The following is a 13,140-nucleotide window of genomic DNA, read 5'->3' on the forward strand; positions in this document are numbered from 1 at the left end:
CCTCAGGCAGTGCGTGGGTTCTGGCTGGTGGGGCAGAACAGCAGTGGGAATCCAACTCAGAGCCAACTGGAGACTGAGTTCAGGAACCTTCTCCAGCCTCTCTTTGTGTCCCCTCAGGCAAAACCAGCTCTGAAAGCTTCTCAGACCAAGGCCTGCCCAGAGAAAACCAATACCACTGCATCTGCCAAGGTCGCCCCTGTGCAAGTGGGCGCCCCAGCCCCCCGGAAAGCAGGAACTGCGACTTCAGCAGGCTCATCCCCAGCTGTGGCCTGGAGTGCCCAGAGACCAGCAGAGGACTCTTCAAGCAGCGAGGAGTCAGATAGTGAGGAAGAGAAGACAGGTCCTACAGTAACCATGGGACAGGTGAGGCCTGTGTTTTCTGGGTGGGCCTCGGGGCCACCCCTGCATGGTCCTTTGGACTCTTGGAGACACCTCTCTTCCACTTGTCATCCCAGGCGAAGTCTGTGGGGAAAGGCCTCCAAGTGAAAGCTGCCTCAGTGCCTGTCAAGGGGCCTTTGGGGCGAGGGACTGCCCCAGTACTCCCTGGGAAGACACAGCCTTCAGTCACCCAGGTGAAAGCTGAGATGCAGGAAGACTCTGAGAGCAGTGAGGAGGAATCAGACAGTGAGGAGGCAGCCGCGACTCCTGCACAGGTGAGGCCTAGAAGGAGCAGGCCTATCCCACCCACACCTGTTCCTGAGCCAGGGCTGAGGACGGGCTTGTCTGGGGCTGGTCTTGCCCCAACGTGTGCAGAAGCCTCGGGTAACCTCAACACAGCCTCCTTCCCTACCTTTCATTTCATGTCGCCTCTCGGCCATCAGAGCTCCAGGGTCTCTGTCTTGTTTGCCTTTTGAGCTCCCGCTGATTGATTCCCTATGATTTCCACAACCTCTGGAGTTCGCACCCTGCCAGATGTTGCCCTGGGCTGGGACTACTGAGGTCCTGTTCCTCAGGGAAGTCCTGTCTCCATGGAGATTGGACATGCTCTTCAGCATGGAGTGATGGGGTTGAGACAGAGGGTGTGAGCCTGGGCTGCACACTGTGACAGGTGAGAGCATCTAGGGCTTTTACAGGAGGTGGCAGCATCTGAACCATGGGCTGAAAGAGTTGGGCAGGGAGAGTGTTCCAGGCAGAGGAAGCAGTCTCTGTGAGGCTAGGGGATGGGAGAGTGCCTGGGTTGGGTGCCTTGCCACAGGCAGCACATTGTGATGGGATGGATGGCAGGGGTTTAGAGCCAAACCACCTGGGTTCAAGTCTCAGCCCCAAGTCCTGGCAAGTGCTGTAAGCCATCAGAGCCTCTGCTTACTCTTCTATAAACTGGAAATCAGCCCTTACAGGTTTGGGTGAGAATTTAGGTGAGATCTCACCTACCACACCCAGCAAAGGACCTGCACACAGCAAGCTGTCTCTATCATCCTGAGGATGGGCCAGGCTAATGTGGAGCAGATCAGGAGTAAGGTCTCCCAGCCTGGAAGAGCTGAGAGATGGCTTACTCTCTGCACTCACCCACCCACTGTTTATTGTTTTTAATTGTCATTCTATTTTTTTCTATAACCACTCAGAAATTAGTCATTTTTTTCCTCTGTACCAGAGCACATATTTCTACCAATTTTTTTGTCCCCCTCTCATTGTTGACTTGTGGGACCCCAAGTTCCTAGGATTCCTCCACTGAGGTTTTTAAGCTCTGCAGGGGCCCCTTCCAGAGCCTCCTTTCATCTTTCCCAAACTGCAGGCACATTTCAGACCCAGTGCCTTACAGAGTTTCATTGTGCAGATCACTTAAATATTTATCTTCCCTTCTGAGCCTCCCACCTGTACCATGAGGTACCTGTTTTTTTAATTTTTGAACCATGGACTATTTCAAAGTAAGCTGTTTAATTTCCAAATATCTGGGATTACCCAGGTTTCTTTTTGTTGTTGATTTCTAATTTAATCACATTGTGGTTGGAGAACATATTTTGTATGATTTCAATCCTTTTTTGTGTATTGAGACTTGTTAGGTCAAGTTAGTTTTTGTGTCTTATTTCTTGTGAAAAACGTAACTCCCCTCTGGAGGACTTACGTGCTGTGCTGATGAGCACCTCGGCCTTAGTCATACTTGGTCCACACTGTGGGGAATCTCTCTTCTTGCAGTCCTGATTCTTCACCTCACTTGACCTCATGTGTTTGAGGAATGCTGGGGGATGGGGGTATTTTCTGAAGCTGACCAGCTACCATCCCTGAGTGAGGCAAGGGCCTTGAGATGCTGCCAGCTTCCTCGTTCCGCTTCACATTAGGCTTGTTATCATTCCTGTCAAGGATCTTACTCTGGGAATTCCCCTCTTTCTTGCTCTTCTATTTGTTGGAGTCCCTGACAGGCCTTTTGGGGTTCTCTGGATGTCGGTTAAGACTAGGTTAAACTGAAGAAAACCTTGAACAGCAAAACCTTGTTCTGCCCTGGCTGCTTGAGCTCCATCACACATCTGAGCCCTGTCAGTACTGGAATGCTCCAGCTACCCTCAGCATTCCATCTAGCCTGGAGGAGGAAGAGACATGTTTCTGACCTGTTATGGCACTCGACTTAGGTTCCCTGAACCAGAATTCAATGACATGGCCACCTAGCTGAAAGGGAGCCTGGAAAACTCTTTGTTTTGGGTAGTCTTGTGCTTAGCTAATGCACAAGACATTCATGTTATGTTATGTTATGTTATGTTCCAGACATTATGTTAAACTCTGAATCTCATATTTCGTCTTCACAATAACCCTGTGTAGGTGGGCCTTATTATTATCCCCTTTTGATAGAGGGTGGAACTGAGGCCCAGTGAGATCAAGTGATGTGCTCAGGTTCATACAGCTATTGCATAGAGGAGCCAGAATCCAGACTTGGGCTTGGGCCCCAGCTGTAGAGTGTGTGTTCTTGGCTAGCTGCTTTACTCTATCTCACCTTTTCCCTGCTTCATTCCCATTTTTCCACTCAGGTGAAAACCTCAGTAAAAAAAACCCAGGCCAAAGCCAACCCAGCTGCCGCCAGAGCATCTTCAGTGAAAGGGACAATTTCAGCTCCTGGAAAAGTTGTCAGTGCAGCTGCTCAAGCCAAACAGAGATCTCCAGCCAAGGCAAGTAGGGTCAGAAATCACAGGAGGTATGGAGGGTTGGGGCAGACAGGAGGACCACTCACTGACCCCAGCCTGGAGAAGGGCCCTGCGTGGGCAGGTTACCCACCCAGAGTTGTACTGTGATAGGGAGTGGGACCAGAAAGGAATTGCTTCCACCTCCAATACCATTATCCCCCTGCAATTCAGGTAAAGCCACAAGCAAGAAACCCCCAGAACAGTGCCGTCTTGGTGAGGGGCCCAGCATCTGTGCCACCTGTGGGGAAGGCAGTGGCCCAGACAGGGCCAGAAGTGGACTCTGGTAGCAGTGAGGAGGAGTCGGACAGTGAGGAGGAGACGATGGAGATGCCAGCTCAGGTACGCTGGAGAGGAGTAAGGAGAGAGCATCCTCTACATGGGATGTAGCCACCTTTGCTGCATCCAACTCCTGTTTCCTCACACGTTCGCCCTCTGGGCTCTCTTTCCCCTCATCCTATTTCTCACTCCAGATGAAGCCTTCAGGGAAGAGCCCCAAAGTCAGAGCTGCCTTGGTCCCTGCCAAGGAGTCGCCCAGGAAAGGGGCTGGCCCAGCACCTCCTGGGAAGACAGGGCCTTTGACTGCCCAGGCGGGGAGGCAGAAGGATGACTCAGGGAGCAGCAGTGAGGAGTTGGACAGTGACGGGGAGGCACCGGCAGCTGTGACCTCTGCCCAGGTGAGACTTGCCAGGCCTCTGAGCCACCAGCACCCACTCCTCAGTTAGAACTGGGGTTTAGAGTGGAGCGGATCACTTGAGGTCAGGGGTTCAAGACCAGTCTGCCAATGTGGTGAAACCCCGTCTCTACTAAAAATATAAAAATTAGCTGGGCCTGGTGGCAGGTGCCTGTAGTCCCAGCTACTTGGGAGGCTGAGGCAGGAGAATCCCTAGAATCTACGAGGTGGAGGTTGCAGTGACCCGACATCACCCAATTGCACTCCAGCCTGGGCAATTTGAGTGAGACTATCTCAAAAAAGAAAAAAAATGAAAAACCAGGGTTTAGGGCCAGATGAGGAAAAGGAAGGCCAGGTTAAGGCTTAAGGCTACAGCTTCACTGTGTCCTCCTCCCTCTGCTGTCATCCACATCTCCTTAGGTAAAACCTGCTATAAAAACCCCTCAAACCAAGACTTCCCTAGCTAAAAGTGTCCTGGATCTAGATCAAGGTCCAGATCTCCACCAGCCCCCAGGCTAGGCGAGTATCTCCCATCACGGGATATGAGACCAAGAATCTAAATGCTAGTTATTGTGCATACATTAATACAAGATGACTCTCCCAGTCAGAGTCCCAAGGAATCTTGGAATGTGGCCCTGAGGCCCTGGGGAGATGGAGGAAGTCACATCCCTCACGTTGGCCTTGGGGGTCTCACATAGACAGGTGTATCTCCTCAGGCAGGGCTTGTCTAGCTTAGTGTAAAGCCTGGGACCTGGAGAGTGGAAAGAAAGAAAATCTGGATGATTCCCTAGGTCTGTTTGCAGAAGGCAGTGGGGTGGCTACATCCTACAGAAGTGTAGGGTGACAGGCTCCAGCACTGACAGGCTCAGATGTATGATGGAAATGACTGATGCAGGCCTGGCAGAAATGATGGATGTCAGGAGAGACAGTAGATAGTGGCAGCAAGTAGGGCACACTGGGGAGCCCTTGCCCCATCCAGAGGGACAGTTCCTATCGGCTTCAGACAGTCGTGACTATGGAAATGTACCCTCTGTGTGGCCACATCTTCCATTTCTTAAGGGAAGCTGGAATTCACTGTGCTAGGCCAAGCTCCATAACCTCTTAGATTTCTGTTTTCTTTGTGAGTAAAACAAGCACCGAGATGAACACTCCCTAGCCCTAACCTCTGCCTTTGATACACCAAACCAACAATGACTGGGGTGAAAGACATTGGCCCTGCCCTTAAGGAGCTCACAGTCTGTGGGGCAAGACAGGTGACCAGATTATCACAGAGTATGCTGGTGGTGCTGACAGCTGAAATAGGTCACTGAAAGACCAGAAGAGGAGGGGATGATTGAACTGAGCCTGAAGGATGACTAGACACGAAAGTGGAGGGGGCCTTCAGTGTGTGCAGAGGGGCTGGGCATGAAGGCGCATGGTCACTGAACACAGCTGTCCTGCAGGCTGCAGGCCCTCCCAGGTGCTTGTTACTGGTAGATTTATGGAGGATCTAAATGCCAGACGAAGACATAGGCCCCAGCCATGTTTTGGCCTGTGTAGTTTTTTTTTGTTTTTATGTTTTCAACAAGTTTCTCTATCCATGGGAATGGCCTAAGCTGCAGGAGAAAGCCCCATTCAAAAGAACTTAAATGGGCCAGGCACAGTGGTTCATGCCTATAATACCAGCACTTTAGGAGGCGGAGGTGGGCAGATCACATGAGGTCAGGAGTTCAAGACCTGCCTGGCTAACATGGTGAAACCCTGTCTCTACAAAAAACACAAAAATCAACCGGGCGTGTTGGTGGATGCCTGTAATCCCAGCTACTCAGGAGGCTGAGGCAGGAGAATGCTTGAACCTGGGAGGCAGAGGTTACAGTGAGCCAAGATTGTGCCATTGAACTTCAGCCTCGGTGACAGAACAAGACTCCATCTCAAAAAAAAAAAAAGGAAAAACAACAAAAAACATTAAAAAGCTCAAATAAGGGGATTAACTGTCTTATAGTGCACAAAGTCCCAGTTTCAAGCTGCTGAAAAGCTGGTTCCTTCAGCTGAGCATCAGTAGTGACCAGATTTCTTCCATCTCTGTGCTCTACCAACTTCATGGTCATAGCTGGGCTGCAGCATCTCCTAAAGTGCTCACACCTGTAATCTGAGCACTTTGGGAGGCTGAGGCGGGCAGATCACTTGAGGTCAGGAGTTGGAGACAAGCCTGGCCAACATGGCAAAACTCTGTCTCTACTAAAAATATATAAAAATTAGCCAGGCGGAATGCTGGTACTGGCCTATAATCCCAGCTACTTGGGAAACTGAGGCAAGAGAATCGCTTAAAGCCAGGGAGGTAGAGGTTGCAGTGAACCAAGATCATGCCACTGCACTCCAGCCTGGGCAACAGGGTGAAGAGAGCAAGACTCCATCTCAAAAGAAAAAAAAGACTGAGGGTAGACTTAAGGCTCCTCAGACCTCAGGCTGGACGTGCTACCCCTTTAGCCATAGACAAGGTGCTGGTAGTTCCCTTGACTGGCTGGGAGGAAGGACCACCCTCCCTGAAGCATGTGGTAGGCGCCACTGAACAGAGTGAAAGTTCTATTAGCAAGGAACACATTGGGGCATGGCTTTAGGAGGCAGCCTGCGGTGTGTATTGTAGTTGCCCCTTTTAAAAATTGGAACTGACATGTACAGATCTTCCAGCTTTTTTGCTAGGTTGAGTAGTGAAAGGGAGGGCCTCCGCCCCAATAAGGACCACTGAACTGCCATCACCACCAGCATCTCCACCCTGATCTCTTGAGCCCTCCTCTGCCCTCTGACTGCAGTGCTCACCAGTTCAGCCCCCATCATCATGCCTGCCATAGCAGGAGGAGATGGTAGCTAGTGGAATACTTCTAGGCAGCTCCTGCTTTTAGGGGGTGTTACAACCAGAAGTGAACTGTGCTGGGACCACTGGCTTATGCCTGCAACTTGTCCTAGGCTGCTGTCACCTCTTGTCCACACCCTGGGCCAACAGCCCTACAGCCCTCAGGTTTTAGCTGCATCAAAGTCATACATCCCTTTCAAATTTGGAGTCAGTTCTGGAAGGAGACTAGCAGGGTAGAAGCATGTTTCCAGTGGCTGTGGGGCAGGTCAGGCCAGCAGCTATCCCTGTGCATGTGCAGGAAGGGGCCAAGCTGCCTTCCCTGGAGACCAGAGTGTCTGAGGGTCATTGCCTGCTGGTTGTTTCCCCCTCAGTAGATGTCTCTCTCCCCCACCATGTGCTTATCCAGGTCTTGTCCCCTCAGAAGGATGGTAACTCCAAACCTGCCAGAGGCAAGACCCTGGTCCCAGCACCTCCAGAAAGGAACATGGAGGGGTTCTCAGAGAGCAGTGAGGAAGAGCTGCCACTGACCCAGGTAGGCCATGCCTTCTTCTCTCTGTAGACGCTCCAAGTACAGAGCTGGGCTGGCAGGCCTTGTGGGAGAGGGCACATCTTTCCCATTGGGAAAATCTTGCCATACTTAAACAGCACCTCACAGCTTCCAGAGCTCTTTCCTCTACTGTGACATTCGTCTGAGCCCTGTGAGGCAAGCAGCAATGCACAGTTAAACATACAGGTTTCAGAGCCGGGTGGTGTCGGGACGAAGCCCGGCTCTACCACCCACCGGCTCTGTGGTCCTGGGCAGATGCCTTGCCCCTTGTGTGAGGCTCAGTGTTTCAGCCATAAAATGAGGACAATACCAGTGCCTCCCTCTTTCCTTTGTGTACTGGTGCCGGCACACAAAGTACTTGCCACAGTCCCCTGACTAAGAAAGGGTACCTCTTAACTGTGAGGAGGGCAGGGAATGTTGCCTCATTTGACAGATGGGGAATCAAGCCTTAGAGTTGAAGCAGTTTCCCCAAGTTCTCATGATTCATAAGAGGCTGAGGAAAGGTTCAAACACTGGTCCCCTGTCTCCCTACATCTCCCTGTTTTCTGTTTAGGACTGGGAGTCTTGTCGAATCCCGTGAGCTTTGCCCAGGACCCTCTCTCAAGTGCCTGTGGCACACCTTCACGAACTCTACTGCACCCAGAGCTTAAGCCATGGTCTTGCCCAGGCTACACCCCCAAGGGTGGGACCAAGCCCACCTTATTTCCCTCTACAGAGGCCCAAGTCAGCCATGCTGGTGTGGTCCAAGCTTCTGTGTGAACCCTAGCCCTTCCATCAGACACCATTGCCCTTTGTCCTCCTCCAGCCTCAAGCTCCCAGAAGTTTCTGCCAGGCACCTCAGAGCACCCGTTCCCCTCCCAGGGCCTAACCACAGATGTTGGAGTCCTGCAATCCCCAGACCAGAGTGGTCTCCTGAACCATCTCTCCTTGAATATCATATACCACTTTTTTTTTTTTTTTTTTTGAGACAGAGGTTTGCTCTGTCACCCAGGCTGGAGTGCAGTGGTGCGACCTTGGCTCACTGCAGCCTTCGCCTCCTGGGTTCAAGCACTTCTCTGCCTCAGCCTCCTGAGTAACTGGGATTACAGGTGTGCACCACCATGCCTGGCTAATTTTTGTATTTTTAGTAAAGATGGGGTTTCCCCATCTTGGCCAGGGTGGTCTTGAACTCCTGACCTCGTGATCCACCTACCTCAGCCTCCCAAAGTGCTGGGATTACAGATGTGAGCCACTACACCACCCTCACATTCTTACCGGTCCATCAATAAGGTCAGATGCTGCTTGCACACTTCCAGCAATAAATAGGGTGCTCACTGCCTCTCTCTTCTCAATAGCACAGATTACAAAAGTAATGAACTACAACTAACATCTGGTAATTTCCTGTGTGGCAGGCACTATGCAGTGCCCTGTATTTGCATTTTTCTGTTTAATTTCCATAACAGCCCCATGAGGGCAGCTCCCTTTGTTACTTGCCTTTTGAGGAACTGGGAATGAGGCTCAGAGAAGTTGAGAGACGTGTCCCAGCATCACATGGCTGATGACAAGTGGACAGACCTGGTATTTGAGCCCAGGCTATTCACACTCTGACCTGTTGCCTGGTACTGCCCCAATACTCCCCTGGGCTTGGGCATCGCCCTGTGGCTCAATGTGAAGCCTTTATGAGGCCGCCTGACTCTGAGGGATCCAAACAGCTGGGAGGGAGGGGGCCGCTCCGGCTTTCTCTGTGGGGGCGGACTAACACAATTAAAATGAACATCATGCTTAAACTGAACCATTTAATTGGTATGTTAGCCCTGAAGATTCTGGAGTCCCTATTTAAAAAGCAGAAGGAAAAGAAGTCAGCAGTTTGTGCATCCCCCCAGGAGGATTCAGGGAAGACAGGCATAGCCTGGGGAAGCTGCAGCCTCTGCCTGACTGAGAGATCTTTAGTTCCTAATCCCTAGTTCACTGATTATGATTATTTTCATTACTGTACATTTACTGAGCACTCTGTATTGACAGGTTTCAGTCTGATTTTATTATTTAGCCCATCAGTGGGGCAGGGGATTGAGGCCAGGGTGGCGGGCAGAGCCCCAGGCTAGTGGGCAGGGATAGAGACTGTGGCTCCATTCCTAGGCCACCTCACTATGCCTCTGCCCTTTTGTGCAGAGCAGACCTCAGGCCAGAGTCTGTGCTGGGGCCTGGAATAGCTTCCAGGTTTAAAAGAAAACAAGTATATGAGATGATGAATATGTTAAATAACTTAATTTAGCTATTCTACAATGTATATGTGTGTCAAAACTTCATGTTATATACCAGAAATGTATACAATTTCATTTGTCAGTAATAAAATTTTTTAAGGCTAACTTGTTCCATTATTTTGTCAAAGAGATGTAGGCCCCACTCTCAGAGTTTTAGGTTGAATCAAAGAGAAAAAAGAAACCTGTAAGAAATTAAATTTGGGTGTTAAATTGAGGCCTAGCATAATTGGTTCTAGAAAGAGCTACAGTCTGGTGCCTGGAGAACTAACTTCTAATCCTGGCTCTGGCACCAGTTTGCTGGTCACCCTGGGCAGTGGCCTGCTCTGAGCCTCATTCGTCTCAATGCCTGGGATAAGACTTCTTGGGTGGACTTGAGGTTCCAGGCCATATCCCCGAAGGGTAGAATTTCTCAGTCTCCTGGGGTGGGGCTGGCCTAGATCTGTTAACCAACCCCTAGGCAGTTCTGAGAGATTCTTAGAAGAGTAATGCCTTTGTGGTTGTGTCCCTTGCCAAGGTCCACAGCCTAGGCCATCAACCCCCTCTGTGCCCCAGACTTGCTGGAATTGTAGGCACAGTTAGAATGAGCTCAGCTTTGACAGGAGGGGGTGAGCCCCGTCCAGAATGACCCTCGGTTTGGTTCTGCAGGTGTCAGACCTGCAGGTAGGAAGGGCATCCTTGAGTTCCCTCTGAGTCTTTACTGCCCTCTTCCTACAGGGAGGTACAACCAAATGTTCAGGCAGTGCTGGTTTTGCTGCTTCACTCCCATGAGTTTTTTTAAACTGACCCCAGAACTACATTCCTGTGCTTTGCAATTTCCATAGTGCATTAGAACCCCTCCAGTGAATGAACTGAGGCAGGGATTACTACTAGCCCTTTTATTAAACAGGAAACTGAGAATCACAAAGTTCAGGGGCTTGACCACACAGCGAAGTCATGACAAAGGTGGAATGAGAAGTGGGTCTTCCCCAACACCCTGGGCAAGCTTCACTGCCCACCTTTGTGAACTCTACAGACTTGATCCTTGCACTCATATGGTAGGAGTGCAAGGATAATGTACTAGTGCCCTGCCCCAGCCCCCCACAGCCAAGCCCCTTGCACCACTTCCCTCCTACGGCCCAGAGGCCCAGTGGGGTGGCGTGGGCAGGTGGAACTAGGAGGAGGCTTTTGCTGCTGAGCTGCTTTTAACATCCCAAGACGCTATTGTTTGCCTCAGTGGGTTCGTTGCTTCTCTTGTCCCCGACAATCTGTTCCTGTCTTCTCACATATATATAGATCCCCCCTCCCTCAACTGTAAGCCTTCTCCCACTTTCCATCCTTCTCTTTTTTATATCGTGGGAAGGAAGGCTCTGGAAGTGGCAGATCAGAGCAGCCATGGGGGAGGCTATTTGGCAGGGGTAGGAAAGGCCTACTAAGTCCAGCGAAGCTTCCACCCTCAGGCAGGCACCTTTCTGTTTTACTTTTTACTTTATGCCTTTCCACAGTACCTTGCACCCTGAGGAGCCAGGTGTGTTAGGTCAGGTTCAGGAGGTAGGCAGGATGGTACAGCAGCTAGAGACCAATCCCGACCTGACTTTTCTCCTTCCTTAGCCTTAGGCAGCTCCGTCCTCCTGCCCTGCAGCTCTTCACTGGCCAGAGAGGGAACAGAGCTCAAACCAGATCTGACATTTAGGGAATAGAACGTAGACCTAACCAGCTCCCTGGCTCACAACTGTGTGTTCTCGTTAGCTGGGGATTTGGGAAAGAAATGAGCCTGGAGATGCCCTTGCGTGCAGTGAACATGTTCAGGGATGCTGTAATTCAAAACCAGACTGGCCTGCAGAATACCAGGGAACTGCTGTTGCTTGCTTTTTCTTTTACTGTTTTATTGGAAAATGTAAAGCATATCCAAAGATAGAATAATGTAAAGAACCCCCACGTGCCATCCCCAGCCTCAACATTAGGAACTCCTGAGCAGGCTCATTTCATGCAAACCCTCCACTCAGTTCCCCAACGCCCCTGGATTACTTTGCAGCCAGTCTCAGATGTGTCAGCTCATCCACCAGGATTTTAGTATGCAGCTCTCAATTATAAGGACTTTTTTTTAAGCACAACTGCAATACAGTTTCACACCTAAAAAGTTGATCTACCCAGTGTCTATTTCCTCTATTGTCTCATGGAGTTCAGTTAAAGGCCACATACTACATTGAGTTATTAATCCTCTAAGTCTTAATCTATTGGTTCTTACCCAACCCTTGTTTCTCTTGTGCATTTTTTTGTTGAAGAAACTGAGTCGGTATAGCTGGGGCGCTTCATCCTGAGCCACATATCAGGAGGGCTGCATCAGAACCTCTGGGGTGCGGGCAGCTAGACCTCCCCAGGTGAATTGTATATTCTAACTAGGCAGCCCTGGGAAATGCTTAGACCACCCCCTGCATTCAGCAGGTAACTGTCTCTGAAGCTAGCCAGGGGAAAGAAGGCAGAACTGGACATTCTGGCCTTGGCTTTGCTTCCAGTAGGCACTGTGGCCTTGGGTAGCTCCCTTCCCCTCAGAGCATGTGGTTTTCCCACCTGTACAAGGGAGCTGATCCTGCTGACTGCAGGGCTTCACTGTGAGGGTCAGGTGGGCTTCTGTGAGTTGTGAAGTGCTGTGCTGGGTCTTATCAGATGTGTATGGTGGGAGGGGGCACCCTGGGCAGCTGGAATGGCCTCTGTGCCCAGCTGTCCCCGAGCTCTGTGGACCCCTAGCCTTGTAAAACATTCCCTAACCCCATCATCTCCTTTCCCTGGCCAAGACTTTAATCACTGGGGGGGTGTTTTGTTTTTGTTTTTCAAGGTGATTAAACCCCCTCTGATTTTTGTCGACCCTAATCGTAGTCCAGCTGGCCCAGCTGCTACCCCCGTACAAGCCCAGGCTGCGAGCACCCCGAGGAAGGCCCGAGCCTCGGAGAGCACAGCCAGGAGTTCCTCCTCTGAGAGCGAGGATGAGGACATGATCTCCGCTACACAGTGCTTGACTCCTGGTGAGCGCAGCCCCTATGAAGTGGTGGGAGGGGCTACCAGCACTGCCCCATATTGAGGCCCAGAAGGGACAGGACACTGGCTAAGTCACATAGCAAGGTGTTGGTCAGGAGGGGCTTGGGGCCAGGTCTCTGGGCCCTGCATTGGCCATCCTAATTAGACCTTGGCTCAGACCTGCAGTTCTGCCAGGGCTTTTTTGTGCCAGCCCCGGGCATGGAACCCAGACCTGTGCTAGAAGCTGCAGGGACCAGGTTCCTACACAGTCTAAGTAAGAACTCTCTAAAAGTTGACTGAATGTGGAACAGGTAGTCAGGGTAGTAGTGAGCTTCCCATCCTTGGTAGCATGTAAAGTGGGTTAGGCAGTCCCTAAGCCAGTGACATTACAGGGAGAGATTTCATCTTTTAGCGAGTGACAGGACTGTGATTCTACCAATGACAGCAGGAAAAGAGTTTATGTTGCTATTAGTGTTATTATAACACTTTTACAAGGAAATAATACCTGATCCTGATAGGATAATGTAAAAATACAGGCCAGGTGCAGTGGCTCACCCCTATAATCCTAGCACTCTGGGAGGCTGAGGCAGGCAGATCACCTGAGCTCAGGAGTTCAAGACTAGCCTGGGCAACATGGCGAAACCCCACCTCTACTAAAAATACAAAAAATTAGCCTAGCCGGCGTGGTGGCACACTCCTGTAAATCCAGCTACTTGAGAGGCTAAGGCACGAGAATTGCTTGAACCCAAGTG

The 13,140-nt window shown here is 50.7% G+C and overlaps 1 protein-coding gene across 15 annotated transcripts in view; it reads left to right on the forward strand.

The window, feature by feature from the left end:
* The window catches only part of TCOF1 (treacle ribosome biogenesis factor 1), a 41,723-nt gene that overhangs the window by 17,199 nt on the left and 11,384 nt on the right, over positions 1-13,140 (forward strand). For 6 of the 15 annotated variants that reach the window (XM_012449939.3, XM_012450036.3, XM_012450154.3 and 3 more), the window contains 6 exons: positions 118-363; positions 456-653; positions 2,958-3,095; positions 3,282-3,449; positions 3,581-3,784; positions 12,210-12,396. In XM_012449939.3, coding sequence (XP_012305362.3) covers positions 118-363; positions 456-653; positions 2,958-3,095; positions 3,282-3,449; positions 3,581-3,784; positions 12,210-12,396 — 1,141 coding nt within the window. Of the gene's footprint in view, positions 1-117; positions 364-455; positions 654-2,957; positions 3,096-3,281; positions 3,450-3,580; positions 3,785-7,016; positions 7,143-7,710; positions 8,086-12,209; positions 12,397-13,140 lie in introns of those variants that run through there. The other 9 variants (XM_012449629.3, XM_012449704.3, XM_012449862.3 and 6 more) reach the window with 5 other exon arrangements.

This window comes from Aotus nancymaae, unplaced genomic scaffold (genome assembly GCF_030222135.1).
Source record: "Aotus nancymaae isolate 86718 unplaced genomic scaffold, 86718_ANA_hifiasm-v0.15.2.pri h1tg000064l_1, whole genome shotgun sequence".
In the NCBI taxonomy this organism is placed as follows: domain Eukaryota; kingdom Metazoa; phylum Chordata; class Mammalia; order Primates; family Aotidae; genus Aotus; species Aotus nancymaae.